General features: G+C 40.9%; 2 protein-coding genes across 4 annotated transcripts in view; one reads left to right on the top strand and one right to left on the bottom strand.

The window, feature by feature from the left end:
* LOC311258790 (adhesion G protein-coupled receptor D2) overlaps window positions 1–6,654 on the top strand; it is a 97,011-nt gene extending 90,357 nt beyond the window's left edge. For 2 of the 3 annotated variants that reach the window (XM_084355381.1, XM_084355379.1), the window contains one exon: window positions 1,487–1,894. In XM_084355381.1, coding sequence (XP_084211507.1) covers window positions 1,487–1,624 — 138 coding nt within the window. In that variant the 3' untranslated portion in view covers window positions 1,625–1,894. Of the gene's footprint in view, window positions 1–1,486; window positions 1,895–5,601 lie in introns of those variants that run through there. The other variant, XM_084355380.1, reaches the window with a different exon arrangement.
* nr5a2 (nuclear receptor subfamily 5, group A, member 2) overlaps window positions 3,312–22,511 on the bottom strand; it is a 68,254-nt gene continuing 49,054 nt past the window's right edge. The window contains exon 7 of the mRNA XM_084355382.1: window positions 3,312–5,753. Within this exon, the coding sequence (XP_084211508.1) occupies window positions 5,506–5,753 (248 nt within the window). The 3' untranslated portion in view covers window positions 3,312–5,505. The remainder of the gene's footprint in view (window positions 5,754–22,511) is intronic.

Genomic DNA, 22,511 nt, shown 5'->3' with positions numbered 1-22,511 from the left:
GAGTGAAAGCAGGTTTAACACATTTACAGACAGGAGGCCAGGCACTGCAAGCCAAGCTCCAAGTGAGGATTGCAACGTTGCGCGGCAGGGATCGAGCTGGCCTCTTGCCTGACTGTGACCGGCATCCTTAATGCTGCACGAGAACACTGCTAACGTTTTTATCAACAACACAGCAATCCAATGATCACTCACATCGTTTACTTAATGGAGGAAATATGTGAAAGAATAGCTTGTCCAAACTTTGGTTTGTTACATTTACAAGAGGCATTTAAGAAACTTGTTGAGTATAATTGCTGGATTTATATATGTATATATGTATGTGTGTGTGTGTATATATATATATATATATTTTTTTTTTTTTTTTCAAAAGTTCAAAAGCATGCTGTGCTGTATTACATTACGGAAACAATGTCATTAGTTTTTGCTGCACTGTGATCCTTTCAGATCAAGTTTACAGAGACTCTTACAGTCCCAATATTTTTACATTGAAACCTTTGAACAACTTATTTATTCACTAGGGCAAAATGTACATTTTATTTTGTACAGATTGAGTATTAAACAAAACTTTAAAAGATATTAATGTGACTGAGAGAGAAAAGGGGAGTAGGAAAGGCAGGTCCTGTGTTACAGGTAGTTGTAGGTTGGATCATACAGAAGGAGGATGTCTCTGTGCTGTTGTAGCATCATCTCAACAGTCAGGCTAGTCAAATGTCATGTCTTGTCAATATAGGATATAAGAATATATTGAAAATGATTCTTCATATTTTACCTTATGATTCCATGTAATCTTTACTTGTTAGGAAAGTGAATGCCTTAAGAATATTCTTTAGCATTATAAGAAAATTCACTTTGTAAAACCACAAATGTATTTCCATTAATAATGAAGGTCTAATTTGTATTAACAGCAACATTTGTGGGGTTGAAGGTTGTAGGATGAGTGGAGTCAGAGTGAACAGAGCTGCACTTTAAATTTGTATTATTTTGATAGCTTTATGTAGACTAGAGTATATATAACATTATGTATAATTTTCAGAAATATTTAGCTATGTTATTAATTAATATTATAGCTGAGGCAGTTTGACAGCAAGAATTCAGAATGTCTTACTGTATACCTATATGAAATACTGAACCTACCGAAACACAGATCAGCTCAGATAGAATGAAATCTTATCCTATCATGAAGGAAATATGCATATATGTGTTGAAAGACATTAAAGTAGCATTTAATCAATTACAAGGGCAGTCTTTATTTAGAGGAAGTGTTGGGTTGGTTATGTTTGGACTTGTTATCAATACAATGACAAAAGCTGTTGCAACAAAACATATAAAGACACATTTAACTTTTCTTAATATGAAGTGGGAAATGTCCCTCTCCCTTCACACACATCTACCAGTGCATTTTGGGACCAAAGCCTTGAATAAATAAATACTGTTTTCTTAATTTGACTTGACACCCCCCACTTACCCATCCCCTTCTCCCATCCAGGAGGCTCCTCCCTCAGATGTGGATACCTTGCCAGCTGGTTGTAGTCTTCATGTTCCCATGGAGCTGGAGTTTGCAGCTTCCTGTTTCCCTCTCAGCCCTGCGCCTCAGAAAAGCTGTGGCCTCGTCTACATTGGCTGACCAGGCTGGTGACGGTGATTGTAATTTCATATTGTGATTCATTTTTCAATCAGACTTGGTGTGATGTTTTTCTTTGTATTATAACTCCTTTTACCTTTGACCATTGTAGAGACACAGAAATATTTGGTACGTGTGTTTGATTCCTTCGTAGTGCTTGTAAGTATTTTCAGTGATCCAGGGCTCATTCTGCTTTTAACACTTATTTCAAGATGTGCTGTATAATGATATAAACTAAATGCCTCAAGTAAAATTTCACTCTAAACTTTAATTTACAAAAAAAATCTTCCTCTTTGCATTTGGTATATTTGTATTTTTCATGGAGTAATCTCGTCCATGGCTTCACTTGCTGTACATTTGCTTGTGAGAGTGTTACTGTATACTGTCCAGTAAAGTGTGTTACATGAACTGAATAATGGGGCATACTATTGATCCATTAGTGTGAGATGCATATCATGTGACCATGATGTCCCGGGTTTGATACAGGTGGAAATTTTTATCACATGCCATTCCCTCTCTCTCCCCTGGTACTGTAAAACAATCAAATAAAGGCCAGAATGCCATCAAATTAAATAAAATGAAGCAGGACTGGATCATTCCTGATTCTGCATGTGTACAGAAGAAAGTACATGTTGAGAGACAAAATAAAAATACAATTAAGCCCCTGTGTACCTGAACTCTTCCAATGTTTCCGTCATTCTACTGTCAACTATCAAATAAAGGTCAGAATGGCAGCAAAAAATAAGGACAAGAATTACAGCAAAGTCATATTTTTTCTGGTTGTTGTGTTTGATTCTAACCATGAAACGGAAGTGAACATGTGTGCCCAGTGAAACCCCTTTTCCTGACATTTATAATCCCAAGCTGATGCTGGTCACAACAAGACAAAATGTGTGTCCAAAAAAATGTCCCAAAGAGAAAAATTATATTTAAGAATTGGAGTACCTATAACATATAGTTTCTCTGTAGATAATACGTTTCTGAATCTACATTTACTTGGGAATTAATCTCTCATTCCTACATAATTTTTTATTATAATGTTATTCAAGGGATGTTGGAATAGCTATTCTTTTTTCCCCTTTAAGAACACATGTAATGGAACTGGACAGCATTAGTGTGCGCAGGAAGCGAGAATCTGGTGTTATAAGCATAATAATTATTTATTGACTTATGAAGAAAAATTCAATTAGCCTCAAAGACACTTCCCAGGACAGGGTTAGTGATGGGGGTAGTCAGAATGTCAGCAGGAGCAGCAAAAGTCAGAGACAAGCGGGGGGGAAATAGCATTTAAGTCCTTGTTAAACCATTGATCCTGCATACAAGTCGGTCCTGACGGTTGCTCTTAAGCTACGATTTGGTTTGTTGTAAAGCAAATGTCTAAATTCCATTCCCTTTAACATCTGACAGCTGAAGTGATGGGAAACTATTCCTACAGTAATTAACTAAACAAACTCCTGTTGAGGATGGAGCAGGACCACAGCAGTTCCACCAAACATGCAGTCAAAAAATGGGACTCCTGCAATGATCACAATAATTTGCATGACTGAATTTTGTATGTGATATAGAATTCAACCTGTTTGCTGAAAGGAAATCCAAAGCAGCTGCAGAACTTAACGCAGAATTTGAGGAATCGGGTGATAAAAGATTGTCTGATCATGAGGGTATGAGAAAATGGAGCTCGGGACCAGAAACTGCTTAATATCATGGGATTTAAGTGAATTTTCTGTACATTAAACATGCCATTGAAAAACTTTTCAGATCGTTCTATGACTTAACAATATGTCGACAGGTAAAAAAGTAAACACCACAGGTTGTTGCGGGGGGAAGTGTTAGGACATTTAGAAAAAAAACAGTAACAACAACTACTGTGCATGTGAAAAACTCCACATGAAAATAATTTAGGGTGCCATGTTTTAAGAAAATAAAAAAAAAGACAAGCCAGTTTCGTTCATTTTGGACACAATACCAGAAGTCACAGCTCACAGGGGGAAAGATGCAGTCTTTGGTACAAGAGCAAACAGGACAGAACAACGATGCAGGTTGAAATTCAGTAAGAAAAACTGATGTGGCACAAACACCTTTCACACCTACTCGCTTAAATACAATACTCTTTTCAATGTACATACTTGCATAAACATTTAAAAAGACAGAAAGAAATGTGGTGAATTTTTTTTTTTTTCTTTTCTTTTTGAAAGCCCAAATGTTGCTCCAGACCTGCATCTCTGAACTACTTGAGGAAACAAAACAAGAACATGCTACAGTAAACAAATTTATTCTGGTGCGGACACCTCACGTCATGTAACACATAGATGGAAACCCAGAGACGCAATAAATTATCTTCATTATTAAGCGTAACCAGTGACATACTGTACATCAAAAAGGTAAAAGCACTGTAAATAAAAAAAGAAAAAAGTCTACAAAAAGGTTGAAAGTTAAACGGAACCCTTATACAGAAATGCTTAAGAAACAAATGTTTGAATGCCGGCAGACACTAATTAATATTTAATTAATATTTTAAGTGATTCCTTTTTGATTTTAGTGTCTCACGACATAATTTAAGTACTGCTCAAAACAAATTAAAAAATAAAACACTGTACACACACCAAAGAAAGCAAACCAGAGGGATCTTTTTTTTTTTTTTCATTTCGTTGATTTCATTTTTTAGGAAATCATTGCTTTGCAATTTATGCTTCATCACAGTTCTCTCCCATATGACCACATGACTGTAAACACCTGTTGAATTATTCTTTTTTAAATTTTTACAACATTAATACTTTATATATATATTTGTACATATTTCCATTCACATCTGCACGGTTAGCTAGCATGGTAATGAAATAAGGCAAGACTCACATAACTGTGACATCACAAATCTTGTTTTCTCTTATAATACTGATTATTAAGGTTTTTTTTTTTTGTAATTTCCTTCTTCTGTTCTGCAGCAGGCTTTGGTCTTTCTGGACAAAGGCAGGGACGATCCTTCTCCGTCTCCAGAATCACACTTTTGTTTTGTTCCAGTTTGATGAAATAATAAAAAGGGAAGGTGTTTTTTTGCAGGAAAAAAGGGCTATAAATACAATTGTTTCAGCTGACATTAATTGAATTTATTTAACACTGGACTTTCTGAGGTACATAGTTTAAGATGATTTGGGGAGGTGGAATAAGAAAGAGGAACCACAAGGTGACCATGAGAAGCAAATGTCTTCCATTACAAGAGGGAAAAAAACATCATATTTTTCTTCCTTTTGGCCTATTTATCGTTTTGTTCATTAAAGAATGTTCCTTTTTCAGACCTTTATTTTTTCAGCATCAGTTCTCCCTTTTCAGCTGCCGTGGCAGGTGTCTTTTGTGAGTTTGAAAAACAGACGCGACTGTAGGTAAGAGTCTCTGGCCTGGTTCACTGCTTGTCTTTACAGTACCAATGACAGCTAAAAGCCAGTTTCAGTGAGAGAGCGCAGAGAAATAAGCCACCGCCGTACAGTCACATAGTTGTCTGAAAGATGGGCGGTGTTACTCAGTTTCCTTTCTCAGCACAAAAAGCCTCTCACAGTGTCACCAGCGCTAAAACACTCAAGGGTTGTTAATTCTTTAAGTTGCAGCCTGCCAGTCTTGATAGTCTGTGCTAGTGCAGACGATTACATCCCATCTTGAAGTGTCAAATGCAGTGTTAGTTTCAAGTGTTTTTCTTTTTTCCTTTCAATATTGTCTTTGTGTGGTTGAGGAGATGTGGCTCTTTTTTTTTTTTGAGAATAAAGGGTCCCATATGTTCTTTGTGTGTGCACGTTACACAATCAAGTCTCAGCCGGAGGTTCAGTTTGGTGAAAGCGTTAGTTGGAGTTTTTAGGATGTCTGCACAGCTGCATTGTGGGTAGCACAGTCTCCTCCTAAGCTCTCTTGGCGTGTAGCATTTCAATGAGCAGGTTGTTGCAGGGCACGTCGCCGTTCAGGTGTTTGTAGTAAAGGTATTCTTCCGCCTGCAGGCTGATGGCTCGGATCTCTGGCAGCCGGAGGAGCAGCTGGCCAAACTTGTCCGTTTGCTGTGGATAGTTACACATGACGTAGTCCAGCAGCGCTGCGTTGACCTGCTCCTGGACACTTTCTACCAGGTGGAAGTTCTCCAGGTTCTTCACATCTACAAGAAGAAGCACAGAAAATATTAGATAAGTTAAAATGTCACTCAAACAATGTCTAGGGGGACTGTTGAGAAGTACAAGAACAAAGGATAACAGTTTGCAGTATGAATGTACTTTCAACACATGATAGACATGACCTTCATAGAAAGTGTTACCAAACAAAGGAATAAAAACGATTATAGAGCTTTGTAGGTTTATGCTGAGTGCGGTATGGTAGTTGTGTTCACACTCAGTCCTAGATTTAGGCCAGATCCATGATAATAGATTCTTTGAGTTTCTTGGCTAAAGTAATGTTCAAGCAAACATATGACTCATATAATCAGCTGCCTGTATGTCTCATGTCGAACTGCAACCAAGAAACTATTAACTCAAGACAGTTTAATAGTGTCAAAGTATCCTCAATTGGGAGAAAGGTGAAGGGGCCATAATCGTTTGTATTTCAAAGACAAAAGGTTAGAATAATGAGTATTCTCATTTATCAGGGGACGGTGCTACAACTTGTAATCTTTGGTTCTGGCTTACGTTTTTTTTTTTATTTGAAAGAGGACTTCAAACTGCACCGCATGACGAAATATCCCTCCCTCCTCTTCCTTTTTTTCCTCTGAATCGTCTCTTGAGACTGCGATGTAGAGGGAATCAGGTAAAGGCAAAAAAAAAATCTCCTCCTGAGAGATTCATTCCCCTCGAGTCCATGAATTATGTAGGGCAGAGTTACAGTCATATTGGCACCAGCGCTGCTCCTTAACCCAACGCCATAACTATCCTTTTACACCATAACAAAACAGAAAGAATCGTAATTATTTTTGAAGAAAATATTTTTTTAAAGCATCGATCTTGTGGAACACAGTTGTAACTTTAACTGCAGGGTGCAAAAAAAAAATCCTCTCGGTGGGAAGTCTTTTTTTCACCATTAATTTCATGTGCAAAATACATTTTGCATCTTTCCAAAATCCTACCTTTACGCGCAGCTATAAGCACTTTTCCTTGACAATAATAAGCTCACTGGGGGTTTGAGCAGATTATTGCAAGACAAGACAAAAATTTGCTAAATGGATAATGGTGGTCCAGAGCGCTGTGTACTTGTCATGATTATGAAGCGCAGGGCTGCAGAATATTTAATCAGATAGTAGCTCTGTGTGTGTGTGTGTGTGTGTGTGTGTGTGTGTGTGTGTGTGTGTGTGATCTTTTATTAATCTGTTTGACCCCAGGTTGAGTGTGCTCACAGCGAGCTAATGTGGAATGACAGAGTCCCTGTGTCTAGTTGACACCTCCGGACCAACACACACTAAAATATACCATCTTTCATGCCAAATCTCTGCCATTCTCTCAGACACACACACTAATCCATGGAAATACACATAATATTTCTCTCTCACACACAGTATCCCCTTCCCACACACACACACACACACTCACACACACATACACCCCATCCACCCACCCATTGCATTAGAAGGAAGGAGGGGGAGATAAATCAGCAGCTAATGAGGTCTAGAGAATGAGAAGCAGGTCCTTCAAGGCACTTCCATCTATGATGCACTCTACCATGCTATTACAATCTGTATGTGTGTGTGCGCGCGTGTGTCTCTTCTTGTGCTGCCTGTGTTTGTATGAGCAGGCGTGAAGCATGTGCATGCATACCCTGACCTCTGGGTGACACGACGGGGGCTAAATAAGGCCAACAAGAGGGCAGGAAAGGGGGGATGGGGGGTGGCCTGTGACAAAGGAGGCTCCAAACAAACATGACATGTGCTTTTTCCTGCTGCCACTCAGCTGTCTGACCCTCTATCAGACTCCTAAACTGCCTTTCACACCAGGAAAACCTCAGAGAAGCATTGAAGTAGCCTTACATAAGCTAACCCGGTAAGAGTGTGGGCTGTAGGCATTAACACTCAGGCGTCCTACGCAGGTCAAGAAAGATAATGCTCATATTGTATCTGCACATTGAACAATTGTAGCACTGACATTTTTCTTTTCTGAGCTGCTCAGAAAGTCTAAAAAATGTGGAACACCTTTTTATGGTTATTGCTCGTCAAGGCTGTAGCCAGGTTTTCTGGAAAGAGTCCATGACCCTCCACTGAACTTATCTTGCCCTCGGATTTTTTTCATATTTATTCCCATTCAGCATATTTCATTTATTCGATTAACTTATTCATATAACTGTTAAACTATATTTTCCTGCAATTTTACTCTTTCAAAGCTATTTCAAAGCTGTCTCCACACTGCCATGGATACAATACTGTTAGTAAACTAGTCATTTTATAGTGCTGGGTATCGGACCTAAATGCATCCTGAATACAGACTGAAATGTCGACAGCACTGTATCAAAAAGTTTTAAAAGTTGGTATTAAATGCTTTTGTCGGATTCTTGTTGATGTGTTCTTTTTATATAAAACTTTGCATGAACTGAATACATTAGCACCCGACCAATACTGGATTTTTGGGGCCGATGTCGATGCATTAGAAATTTTAAAATCGGCCCATATACACGCGATTTTGGCAATGATCCCTTAAATGCAGTTATCAAATGTAAATTTGCAAAATGACAATGCAAGATTCTGTTTCAAAAAGTATCAATGATATACTTTTAAGCACAAAAATGATTTAATCGGTACATTTTTAAATAGTATTTAATACATGTAAGGACAAGAGTTCTTGTCATCCATAACAAACATCTCATGCTGCTTAATAATCAATTCAGGGATGTCGGAGCCCCTTCTGAGTTTGATTAGGTTAATTTTGCAGCAACATGACAAGGTGAGCCCAGATCACTGCAAAAACATGTGAGGTGTTGCCATGGTTTCCCAGAAAGATTTGTCCGTGTTCGTGCACCAGTGTGCACGCATGTGGAGGGGAGTTTGATGGGTGCATGTGTGGATGTTGTGTGGATGTCTCTGTCAAGCTAATTAGGGGAAAGTGAGGCAAAAAGACAGCATTTTAATTGCTAATTATTACCAGAGCCCCTTTTGAAAAAATAATGAATGGGGGCTTCCAAAAAGGAAAAAAAAAGAGAAAGACAAAAAATGACAATAGTTTGATATCTAGTCCCGTTTGCAAAACCAGTGGGCAAGTGAAAAACCAGACAAAAACCACTCAGGTTGATGAGAAATGTTAATTTTGTTGCTAATCAAATAAGACAAGTGGATTGATTATAATTGACTGATCGTTCAGAGACTGAAGAGGGGTGATGAACGAACGAAAAGGGTTAAGGGGGCATAAAAAGACACTAATATCAACAATTGATCAATGATTCCCAGACAGTGTCAGGTTGGAGCATTAAGTGTGCTAAGCGCTCTCTCCTCTTCCTTCAGTGACCCCCCTCCTCCCCCCTCCTCTATCTCTCTCTTTCTCTCTCCATCTCATTGTTCAGTCACTGTGGGACTAATTATCAACTTTTTTTCACATAAGACAGCCACAGTTCGTTGCAGCGCCGCGTCTGAATACTCAAATGGAAACCCCGAGGTCCCGCGGAATACATTGTTTCATTTGACGGGCGATCATGCTGAAGCCAGCGACCTAATGCTAAAGCACACACAAACACACACACACACACACACACACACACACACTCATTCTCTCTCTCACAGAGCCCCTGAAATCACCGCTGTGCTTTTTAATTAGACTAGATCTGCTCTGTGCTACGAGTGTGTGTGCGTGTGTGTGTGTGCATTTCTTTGCTCTCTCACTGCCCCTTACAATCAACCTGCTCTAGGGACACACACAAACACAGCATTTAGATACACATTCACTCATGCAAATACTCGCTCCATTACTTCACTCTGATCTCAATAATGCCTCACAGAGTGGACACTGTGATGTGAAAAAACTATGAGAAATAAAAAAAACATCACTTGGTCAAAGTTCAACGTTCGCTGCAAAAGCAAACAGGCATCGCTCTGTTTATGGCTGAAAGAAGCCAAAGAGGTAGAAAAATACTGCCCTGTGAACTATAAGGCAGCCTGGTAATAGATCCTGGTTGTGAAAGACCTGACCTGAAATGCTTAAGGCTCAATAAAGTGAACTGTTCAACTATATTTTCTATTCATTTTATGGATTCATCCCTAAACCCTGTTTCAAAGCTGTCTCCACATGGGCAAGAATGACATTCTGGTGGGGAAATATTGAGTCCTTTATAGTGCTGGTTACCAAAACTGATTACATATTGAATACCGACTGGAGTCAATAGCCCCATATTGAAAAATGGTAGTTTATTTGCTTGGATTTTATAACTTAAAACAGCTTTTGTCAAGATAAAAATGCATTAAAAGGTAATGTTTGATAAAAAAGAAAGAAAGAAAGAAATGGTAACATTTACTATGAAGCAAATGTCTATAAGGCATAATAACCTATTATGAACCCACTTGTGATGCGCTATAATGCGCCTATATTGCCATATAATATTTTTTATAGCCACTAATTAATATTTTTAATTTCTTTACAAATAATGATCATCATCATAACTCATTATAGCACCAATGTTTATAATGCATTATAATTCATAATAAACATTAGTATAATGGATTCGTCTGGCTTTACACAACAAAGAAAATGAGTGGTTGTGCTTGACTTGTGTAATAGCTGCATATAACACGGATTTAATCACTCAAATCATCCAATTGCCACTTATAGTAACTATAAACTATGAGTTATAATATAATATGATCCTTGCAGTGACCAGCAATTATAATTTATTTATAAATTATTATAGACATCTGCCACTCTGCTAAGATAAAGTCACTTAAAAAACAGCTTCTGTTAAGATAAAAACTGTTAAGATGAGGGTAAGATCATGTTAACTGAAAAAAATCACACTATTTTCTCATCAAACTATCACATTTTTCCATCATATCATCTTAATATGAGGCAACAGTTATGCACGTCAAAATAACACCATGTCCGTCACATTATACTTCTAGTGTGCCCTATCAATAAACCTCTGAGTCACATGCTGCCGATCCACTCCGCCCTCAAAACTTCACAACATGTGTTTCCTGCCGGGTCCAAAAACAACACATAAAACTCTTGGGTCATAAACGGTTATTGAGTCAAGTGCTGTCAGTAAGCTGGGCCAATTAAACGTGAATGAAAGACAAACTTGGCACTTCCTGTATAGGCGGGAATTACGGGCTCGGCTCTTCCAATCGGGACTTTCACAGGCGTTTATACGAGCCTATCAAAGCTGAAGCACCTTTTACAATTGCAGTGGCGCTTCAAAGAGCAAGTAGTTGAACCCGTGTCCAGGCCAAGTCCTCTTTATTGCACAGCACTGGATTGTTATCAAGTCAACTGCTTGTCACTGCTACTTTATTCATTATTAATCTGCCTAGCAGCTCGGCTCCAATCAGAGGCAGAGGCGTTGAATGAAGTGAACCCAATAACCTTTAACTCTACTTCGGTTGAGGCCTAAGAACGGCCGACAATAAGCAACATGAGAAGCTACGTGCTCTTTGGGAGAATATTGCTGTGTGTTTGAGTGTAGTGTTAAAAAACAGGGCAGCAGGGGCAATCAAAGCAAACAAGGTTCACAGGGCAAGGGGCAATGGCCACATGGTTAACGGTATCACTTAAGTAGGCTATTATCTAAGTCGTGGTGCACTGTCCTGATACATGAGCTGGGCTTTTGTATTGGGGAACCTTTGTATTACATAGCTATGCACACACTCCCGTCAATAATCCACTGACAGCATTTCTCCTGGAAGTGGAAGTTTTTTTTTTTCTATACACGAGGCTCTGCTTCCCTGTTAGAGTATTTCAGTCCTCACCTATCTATGCTTCCCAGCAAACAAGTTTCCCTGCTCCCTGTAGCTCTCCGCTTCCTTGTTTTCCTCTAAGTCCCATTTGGGGAATTCCCTTTCACCGACACGACGCCTCTACGTAAAAACACTTGAGCTGTATGCTCCTTAACATTTAATGGGGGTTGTCTCAGACTTGACACACTAAAGGCTAACAGGATAACTAGCATCATTACTATCCTATCACATTATACAACAGCAGCATGCACATAAGCTTAATAGAGGTTGTGCATTGTCAGCTTTATCGGCAGAATTTTGGTCCCTAGTAATGATAACATGAAGGAGAGACAAAAGGTGAGAGGTTTTAGAGGCTGTCCAACCATCAAACAAACACTTAACGCCTCATCCACAGTCAGTTTTTGTGATTCCTGTTTTAATGTCACAAGAATATATTTCATTTTTTTGGTAGATTGGGTTTAAATGTGAAATAATTGCACAATTTGTGTACCAGTTATTGCCTCCCTACGTTCTTTATATCTTTATCATATCAACAACAACCTAATATACACCCATTGGTGGACAGTTTCAGCTCAGGTCAACCACAGCTTGTTTTGAATCATCTTTTCTTTGGTATCTAATGGAGTGAAAGAATCTCAGGAAGTATCCTTTACTATCATTAACTTTTTACACATTTCACAAAGGCCTCATTAAGCACTGAAGAGTGACCCTTCATCTTGAAAAGTGACCCTTTATTTCATCCGTATACAGTAACATACTGTTGCTACATGCCCTCAAGCTAACATAGAGCCCAATGTCCAGAGGCCAAATATCCTCTGCGCTAACAACGCATAATAACAACTGTCTCACAGTTCCCGGCTCTGGCAACAGGCCACCAATGGGGACGGGTTACTGTCAGCGTGTCAGAATAAAGCATGAAGGCTCAATTTGCCCACAGACTCATCAAACCCTCCCTTTAGCCACTGGGGGGGCCAAACGCCATGCGGCTATGAAAGAATTAAGCAGGTATGGTCCAGTTGGGGATATATTAAGTCAAATCTAAACCTCCGCCGACAACGTTGCTATTGTTGTTAAGCTAAACAGGTAGCGGCTGGTTCAGTTCTGTCGCCCAAGGACGGGTTGGCGGGCTCGGCGGGGCGATGGAGAGAGGTCGGGAGATATTGAGAGGAAGGGAAAAGTGCCTTAGGTCCGATAAAATAAACAAGAGAAAAGGCGCTCGGAGCAGGAAGGAGACAAGCTTCTCTCATTGCTTATGCTGGCTGGAAGGTGCTGGGGATTTATCCTGAGGTGAAGGGGAAAACAAATTTACATCCTGTATCAGTTGGTCCTGGCTGTGGCTGTTATTATGGACTTGGAGGGCTGCAACAGATGGGCACAGCCAGGGAGGATTATATCAGTGGGAATACGTATTAAAGGGGTAGTTAATCTTTTTTTTTTCTTTTTCTTTTTTTTTTACATAGTACAGTATTTATTACTTAACTTTTTTTCCCTTTCTGTATTTTTTCTTCATCATCACAAAAATAATCAGTGAAATTGCTAATTGATTCTCAAATTAAGACATTTATCAAGCTAGCCAAATATTTCCTGGTTCGAGCTTCTCACATCAGAATTTTCTGCTTCTCTTGTTGCAATTTTTTAAGCAAAAATTTGGACAAAAGTACACTCTTTTGTTACTTGTTAAATGCATTATTTTTTTTTTTATTTGGTCTTGGCTTTAAGTCTTTTTGTCAATTGGGCCCATTAGCAGCTGTTCATATCAGACAAGCTGCGGACTCGCTGGGATAAAAGTCATATTGCTGGCAAGAAAAAAATCACATTGTCTCAGCATTATGAAAATCCATTTGCCGGAGGGATACTGAGACTTGAATCAGCAATGAACCTGGTGCTTAGCCCTCTGTGGTCCCTCTAGTTCGCCCCCCACTCCGCTTCTTATTGCCCCCTTCTTTAGGCCCCCTGGAGGCGGAACCAAATGCCTTTCAATGAGCCGACCTCGGACGGCGCGGTGCACCCACAGGTCCCTGCTCTCTCACCTTCCTAATGCCGTCTGGGTTGTACGGACAGTTAACACCCCCTCACCAAAACACCTTCCAGTCATGTAGCTACATGCAGCTAATGACGCTAACACTTGACTGACAGGCTCAAATCTACTGGAGAAACGATCCGCACAAAAAGTCGCTGTGTTGGGTGTAATCTGAGGAAATGATCTAAGGAGCAGTGAAAGGGAAAAAAAATTAAAATTCTGATGAATTAGAAATCAATATGGCTGAACCTGTGGGGTGAGGCTCTTCTCAACCTTACCTCTCACTTCATTTGTACCTGTCAGCAACAGTCGTAGCAGGCGCAGCATATTATGTGTGTGTGTGTGTCGTCTGCATCGATGCATGCGTGTGAACCTCGTTTACATTCAGTGCACTTTTGCACCCCTTGGCTAATTACACACAGGGTTTGTTTGGTGGTGGAGGGAGGGCGTGGGGAGTGGAGGGGCATGTCAACCTTTCTTGTTTATGATAAAGTGACAGAAAATCATTGGGGGGTCAAGTACCCCCCTCCGACCCTCCACTGCCCCGAAAACTCCTGCAGCAGTACAGAAGGTGCCTAGTGTGGGAAGCCTCCCCTTTAATGAGACCATTAAAGGGCCCGTCTCCCCGTCAATAGATTTCTCTCATTCTTTCTCTGACAAATTTGAATTAATAATTCAGTGCCAGGCGCCTGGGGATGTATATTTTCAGCATGAAGGACAGTTAATCCATAGCGTCATTTTCCCTCTCTCTCTCTCTCTCTCTCTCTCCTTCCTCTCCTCTGCACTCTCTCGTTTTTAAATCTACCCCACTCTCTCCCTCCTCATCTGCTGCGTTCTCATTTGATGATGGAAGCCAGCAGGTAGAGTGCGGACTAAAGAAAAGAGTGTGCTGCATGTTTTCCACGCACTCTTTTAACTTCTTTGTTCTCTGTATGATTTTCGTCCCCTGTCATGTGACAAGCGGAGTCAACTTAAGTGCAAATTGGGGTTTAATTTATTCGAAAGCGTTGGATGGCGGTGGCCGTTCTCTCCTTCCCCTCAGGGCTAATGTAAGATGACATGTTTGCACACTGCCTCTCAAAAGCTGGACTTGATTTAGAGAACTCGGGGTTTTTACTGAATGTTTCGACTGCACCGAATGTCAGAACTTTCAATGCACAATACAAGGAAATTAGAGGAAATGAGCAATTTTGAGGATAAACCACAAAGAGGCTTGCTTAATAAAAAAGATATTGTGGAGTGTGTTTGTCTGGATTGTGTCTTTTTGTGCTCTGCACCCACTGTGGTTTAAAAGTTTTACCAATTTTATTGGAAGAATGTTTAGAGACAAAATTGACTTTCTCAGTCTGTGCTCTTGTGTCCTCCATTACACATTTGGCCCAATTTCTAACTGTGAGAGTAAAATTCCAAAAACAACAGAACATGAAGAGAAAGAAAAAGTGAAGATCCTGGAGTTTTACTTCCCTCAGGATTCATTGGATGGTAACTTTATCAGTTAGAAAAGAACCAGCTTGCGCCCGAAAATATTTAACAGTGAAGCTGAAACAGCTGAGAAAAAATCGTGAATGTACGTTTGCAGTCGGCGTCAAACTTGCAGCTGATCTTTAAGTCGACTGCTCTCTTTTTATGATGTCTTTCCATTTTGGATGTTAGGGCTTCCAGAGACTTGGATAACATGAGTCCAGCTGTATGGAGCCATTATAGGGCTTTTTGTTTGTTTGTTGCAACGCTATTTTGCTGTGAGGCTCCAGAAATGTTTTGGGACTACAAAACTTCTCATCGCAGAACATTGTAAGCATCTTAGGCTTACAGTGTAATGCCAACAGTAGCTGTATGGATATCAGTGCCAGGTGGCACTAAAGTGCAACTTTTTGCTCTTGGGCAGCTTGCACAGGCCAAGAGCTGGCATGACGAATGTCTGGCAGTGCTGTGGAATATTCCTTTACATTACACAGCATCATTTTCTAATGATATATGTGTGTGTACTGTAGGTTTGTGTGTGAAAAGAAGCTTGATTGATTAATGCCCTCTTATGTTTCAACATGTGTTGGCTCCCTGACGCTCGTTTCTAACATTTGCCAGCAGCTCTAAAGGTTTCCATTGCAATACACTTCCCCCCCTTTTTTTTTTTCCTCAAATGTACCATAAGAAATAGCTATGCTCAACATGTGTGTGTAAGACAGTGGACTCACAGGCTTTGTTGCTTAAAATATCCTTCAGGACAAAAGACAAGAAAGGAGCTACGATGGTTGGGGTGTGAGGGGGTCACAGAGTGGGTGGGGGCTCAATGTAGAGGGAGAGAGAGGGAGGGAGAACAAGAGACAGCGAGCCAGAGCACCTGTTGGATCATCTGTGCTTTAAAACGTTTAATCACTGTCTCTGGTTACGCACACACACACGCCACAGCATGCACACACACATCACCTTAAAGCTCCGCTGTTCTCTGCCCTGCCAGAAGTATCTTGTAACCACATTGTCCACACATACACTCACACACACACACACAGATGCTCAAAGAGCAAAGAGGGTGTATAATCTTATAGCAGCCACCTGACTACCATATAGCTTACCACCACCATAGTTTCGACACATGCCTCTGCACTGTACACATTCACACAGGAACACAATGGCTGACAATCCGCATGCCGCGCAGGGCTGTGATGCCAGTGAGCTCCATTTTCAATATGAGGGCGGCAGGTGAATGTAGAGGATTATTTTTACTTCTGCTCTAATCGCCTGCGTTTTTTCACGCGGAGGCTCACAGGCTTGCGAGGGTAAAGTCAGTCGGCAACAAATCGTGAATTTAATTCTAAAAAAACTTTTTTAAACTACAAAGTGAGGCACATCAGAAATGGTAGTATCCTAAATGAGCATTAAGTCTCTTTAGATCATGTTCAGCGTTACATCCCTCTTATCTTGCTCAACCATCTGAGTTCATCCCACGCCTTTGTCTTCCACATTGCGCGTAAAGTAATGATTGTCCACTGAGTAACACTAATGACACATCATGATGAGCTATCGTGCCTATAAACGTCTTGTCATAAAGATTTGTCTTTGCTGCGGAAACGACAGGCGCAGCACTAATAATACTGTAGCTACTACCGGGACATTGATTGAAGGAGTGAAGGGCTGCCATTCATGTTTACGACTTTGCAAATGATTGACAAGCCGGGCATGTAAAGCAGCTCTGATTGCATTTGTACATATTTTTGACCATTTGAACTATGACACACTTAAATACGGAGGGGCTGCAGTTTGTGTTTGTGTCAGTGAGGGCTTCCTAATGTGCATGAGAGCAGGAAAAAGAAACCAAGAGAGAGTGATCACCGGTTTAGAGAGCTCCGTGGGGATGGTTGTGTAACTCTTTGCTGCTGTTTGTATGTAATGTTTAAGTAAGGTTGAGGCAGGCAGTCTGATCAATACGCTGCATGAGTGTGGCAGTTGTTCTTTCCCTGCTGTCATGTAACACTGTAAACCACACACACACATCTCGCTGTTGTAAATCTCCAGCCTGTGAGTGAAACATTGATGCTCTTTCGATTGCTCACATTTGTTGTAAGTTTATCTTTCTTAGTTTACAATCCTCCAGAGATCATTCCTTTTGACTCAATAAAATAACCAGACTGTTTAAAATGGCTAATGTCTACCTCGACCAAACGTAATAGTAGGTTGTGCAAATAGTTTGAAGCCAGCTAGGTCAGTGAGATAACAGAATGGTTACGTGATGTCGAACAAAAGTCAATAAATCCTCTATACAAATTGTAAAGCTCCGTGAAATCACAGCCGGGGAATAGATGATCTCCAGTCAACAAATCATTCAAATCAAGTGTGGGATTTTCTGCAGCGCTCCGATGTTTGCACAATTTGTTATCCGAGTCTGTATTCCTCGACTAATGTGAGCCTGTGCTCTACAGGGCCCTGGATAGCCCAGGCCTGTCCTCCCTACCCCGAACAGACCTCCCTCAGCCTTTAATTGGAGGGGAGTAGCAACCGAGCTAGCACAGCGCTGGGACCCAAGCTGCGACCACTGAGAATGCATTAGCATTAGCATTGCAGCGGACCAACCTGTACATAATGATAACCTCAAGCTCTGGCCACTGGGAGCAGCCCCTGTTCAAACACACACACACACACACACACACACACACACACACACACACACACACACACACACACTCCACACACAAATGCACACTAACACACATTCCCTGCCCCCGTCTCCCCCTGAACACGCAGTCACGTAAACAAGCAAGTGTAATGCAGCCCCAGCGGTGGGCTGCTTGACGATCGGGGAAGGAGGAGGGTAAAAAAAAAAAATCCTTTGCGCCGTTCGCCTGAAAAGTGTGTGTAATGAACTTCAGTTCCATTGATCGGGACTGAGAGTACAGGACCAGGGGCTGTTTGTCCCAGAAGGGCTGCCGTACCGCTGCTCAGTAGCCCCTCATAAATGTTTTAGAGGCCTGAGCCGCTCTAGATCCATGCTACCTGGGTTACAACACACACACACACATCCAGGTTGATGCTGATGATGGATGGATAGCTGGTCGGTGGTGGTGGTTGAGGGGATTGATCGTATTTTAGCTTGATGACATTTAGGTGGTGTTACTGTATGTGTGTTTTGACGGCGCCGTTCAAAGAAACTCAAGAAAAGTGCAGATGTTTGGCACGCTGTGGAAAAAACTATCCAGTATGAGAGAGAAACTTCCCTGCCTGTCTGGCTTTCAAGTCTCTGTCCACGCACAGAGACTGACATGCTAATTTGTTTGGCGAGCTATACCTTACTTTGTTGTAACCCTTAGCTCTTAGGCCCTCAACTGGCCCCTGAAAGCCCCTATATGCTGTACATATGATTGATATTACTGCAGATATCACTTAGAAAACACCTGATGTGCCGGGTGGACCATCCGCGCCTCCTTTTGACTGCTAAGTACCAGCTGGCGGGAGGTCCTCTGCGTTATGCAGTCGGTAATAAAAGTTGAACATTGATTTTCTGTAGCAGCTTGTAACTGTTAATGTTGAGACATCAATAGCCAAAGCAAAGCGCCGGTGCCTTAATAGGAGACCGAGAATGTGGAGGGCGCGAGCAGAGGCTGACTCTAAATCACAGAATCTATCCCTGCCGATCGATAGGACAGTAACTGCAAGTGTCCCTCTGCTTTCCTAATGTTTTATAATAAACTGACAGCCTGTAATAAGGCCAAAGGAGAGGTAGAATGAGAGGGAGGGGGGGACGAGGGGAGAGATGGAGGGCAACAGTTTCTCCATAGCTTGGCCGTCTTAAATCACCCCACATGGGAGTGCAGGAGAGGAGCAGAGGAAGAGGAAGAAGGGAGGAAAAGGTTTTTTCTTTGCTAGAAAAAACTTTTACAGGAGCATTTGTCTGGTTGTACCCACTTCTACGGTAGTTAGAGAGTGTATTGATGGAGGGGAGCAGAAGTTTAGGGGACATGTCCTGTATTACTTTGGCGGGGCAGTGAGTTAAAAGGTATATTAAATCCGACTGCCACCGTGCAGATGTCACCATATTCAGGCAGGAGTGCAGGGCAGGCCTGCACGTGTTTGGACTGTTACTGGGAGTGAAGGCATTGAAATTCATTAAGAGGTTGCTATTCCTGTAACATCACTGGTAGGTGGCGAGAGAAGTTGCTGCTGCAGTGCTGCTCTGTTGGCCCATACTGTTGCCGAAACGTTATGTTGTGATATAGTTGCATGCTTTGGATTTTTATTACTTTCGCATGGATAGTGCGTTTTTTAAACAACAAAAGTATTGTAACTCCATTTATTGTTTGCTTAGACTGGTAATAGACAAGTTTTTTTGCTTTAACGTATCATTATAAGTACATGTAGAATAATGACAACACTGGTGTTTTGATGGTCCCCTGTAAACTGTGCTTTCTCTGCAACTGGGCACAAATTCTCCTGGCACCGTTTCTCTCTGCCCTCCATGTCCATTATAGATTAAATGAATAAACACGTTGTTGGTAGCTGCTATTCTGAGGAAAACAGAATGTTTCCCGGCTGTCTTTGAGACACAAGTACTAACATTTTAAAACACTAAGAGGGCCATTTGTCTGTTCAAACTTAAAGGTTACAGAGGGACAGTGAAAATGTTTTTTTCCCTGCTACATTTGAAAACCCTGTCTCTCTGGTTCTATCTTCAGCCATGAAAAAGCTATGAAAAACAAATATACCTCTTTATTCTGCTGTGCTAACATGCACATCATACAAATGTCAAAATTTAGACAATTCAAGATTTTGGAGAGATGTACTGTGGTTCACATTTAAAGTCTCTCTGGACGGTAGAAAATGAATTGATAATGTAGGTAACTAATAGTTAAAACTTCCATGCCATAAGGCTTACATTTTATTGTTGATATAGCACTTTTTAACTACAGCAGACTAGGCTTGACTTTGGTTCTTAAGTCTTTGGAGACCTGGAGATATGATCCGACATATCTGTATTTTTATATATGACACATTGTGTCTGCTGTCTCATTTCACTGTGGTTTACAGGAGTAGTTAATCCCCATAAATGTTTAATTATGTTACCTTTATAGCCGCAATAAATGTATTGCTTAACTGATTATTTCTGTAAGCTGAAATCTTTGAGTTGTGGATGAAAAAATTCCTTTGAGGATGAAATCTTGGTCTCTGAAAACATATTATCCTCATTTTTTCCTAATTTTCTGACATGTTATAGACCAAACAACTAATCCATTAATTGGGAAGTAATTGTCAGATTACTCAACAGTAAAAATAATCATTAGCTGCAGCCCTAGTTACCATTGTTAGGACTCAGTAGTAGACTATGCTCTCTATCTACAAGATCCCTCATGGAGAACAACAATGATGTGGCTTTTCGTCTTATCACTTATTTATCACTTGATACTGGGGTCTGTCAATTTACCAATCCCCTTTTAAACAAACCCCCCTTATTATGTTGCTTTACTCCCTGATAACTGGCCTTGTCTGGAACCAGATAAAGAACAGTGTCAACATAAATGCAATACAAAGCCTTGTAAAAATGTGATAAGACTTAAAAAGAGAAGAGAAGAAGGCAAACCTGAGCTGTAAATTGGAGAGATACTTCGGGAGATAATCTGGGAAATGTCGAAATCAATCTGGAAACTGTAACGTATCTCCGGTGAGATATAAGGGCTAAGGCTAAAGGGGGAGTGAGGTCAAGGGTGAGAGGCACTGATCCTCAATATCCCCAGCACTGCCACAACTCACCGCAACTGCTGCTTAATGACAACAGCCTGCAGTATTGCCAGGTAATAGTGGCGGGCTGGAGACCTGGAGCTTTTATTGCTTGATAAAGTCTGAAAGCCTTTTAGGCAGCCTCATTACATGGAATTCCCTACAAAGTGGCGGCTGGCATCAGGAAGCGACTGAACGCCATGTTAGATTTCTTAGGCTAAAATTGACAGAAAATAGGCACAAGTATTAGGTTCATTGCGTTAGGGCACACTCCAACCTACGCCTGATAAGATGAAAGAAAAGTCAGGACACTCAAACATGATTAGCTGGGTTTATCTCTTCTGTCGGGGACAAAGTTTGAGCAAATCGGTTTTTTTTTTTGTTTGTTTCCTTCGGCCACAATGATGCCCGACGGGAGCTGATGTGGGTAAAAAGATTTGTTTGAAAGATGAGAGTCCAATACTTTTCAATCAGCACATGTTTGCCGAGCACTTCGCCAAGTTTCAAAACAGAGTGATGAAAAAGCACTAGATGCAGCCGCTCTGTGCATGGATTGCACTTTATGAACCTTATATATACATTTATTGTCTTAGCCCCACTGCAATCACCACTACTGTATTTTCCATTACTGCTGCCATTGCACCAATCCAGTCACTGAGTCTGTAATTTGTGGGACACACAAACATCAGTCAGGCAAACGCACTACGGAGCCTGATTTGTGCCACCTGTCACGCACGTGTCTTTTCTCAGTATGGCAGAAATAACATCTCAATTGTAAAACTTCACATAGGAAGGGGAGACACTATAGGCAAATAAGGTACAAATTCTATCTAATAATTATCACCATGAAATTTCCTCAGCTGATTACTTATATTAAGACATTTTTTTTTTTTTGCATTGTAAAAAATGTAAAATACATGTACATGCTCTACTCGCCGAGCCGTACGTGTCCTGATCCCTCTTGCGAGCACGAGAGATTGATTCAAAGCCTCCCGTAGGCTTGAGCCTAACAACTCATACACACACTGACCATTCATTCATGTATTGATCAGGTCAAAGGTACACACTCTGTTGACTTACAGCCCAGCGCAAAGCTTGGGTCCCACACAGCAAGCAGCATGAAAAAGAACCAATTATGTTGCTATTATGAAGTTGTAAAGCGTTGTTCCGGTTTTATGCTCCACTATTTGGCCCCTGTGTCGGTCTCCATGGGTATAAATATTGAACCGTCGCCGCCTCCCAGATGTTAATCAATCCCCGACCAAATTCTAAATGATTCGGTTCATTTCAGGAAATGAATATTTGCCAGGCTTTATGGGGGGAGAGGGAGGGCGGTGTGCATGAATTAGCCAGCTCCCTCGCTCGCTGGCCAGGGATCAGGGCATTGATTCTGAGCAGCCTCGGCTGTTGCTTAATTAGGACGTACCTGTCTGGGAATTATGTGGGGTTTTTTTTCCTTTCATTGTGTGTAGAGAAAAATATGATAAAGATTTAGGGAGGGAGAGAGAGAGAACACTTGTCTTTTTTCATCAAGGTTAATCACGTTGCTGTGTTTGTGTTGTTGTCAGCAGATTGGTGTCTGACCTCGCGGTGCACAAAACAGAAAAAGTCTGCTTTCAGTGTGTGGCACGCTAAACATGCTAATGAGAGATGCATCCTAGCATAGGAGTCTGGGTGGTGCAGGGGGTTGATGAAGTGCAGGAAGGGAAAGGTAACTAGAGAGGTGGGTCAGTGCAATAAAGAAAGATGGGAAATCTTGACTTGTTTTAAAAAAAATATTTTAAAAA

The sequence above is a fragment of the Pagrus pagrus genome (genome assembly GCF_965226575.1).
Source record: "Pagrus pagrus genome assembly, chromosome: 6".
Classification (NCBI taxonomy): domain Eukaryota; kingdom Metazoa; phylum Chordata; class Actinopteri; order Spariformes; family Sparidae; genus Pagrus; species Pagrus pagrus.
This window is presented reverse-complemented; position numbering and strand designations above follow the sequence as displayed.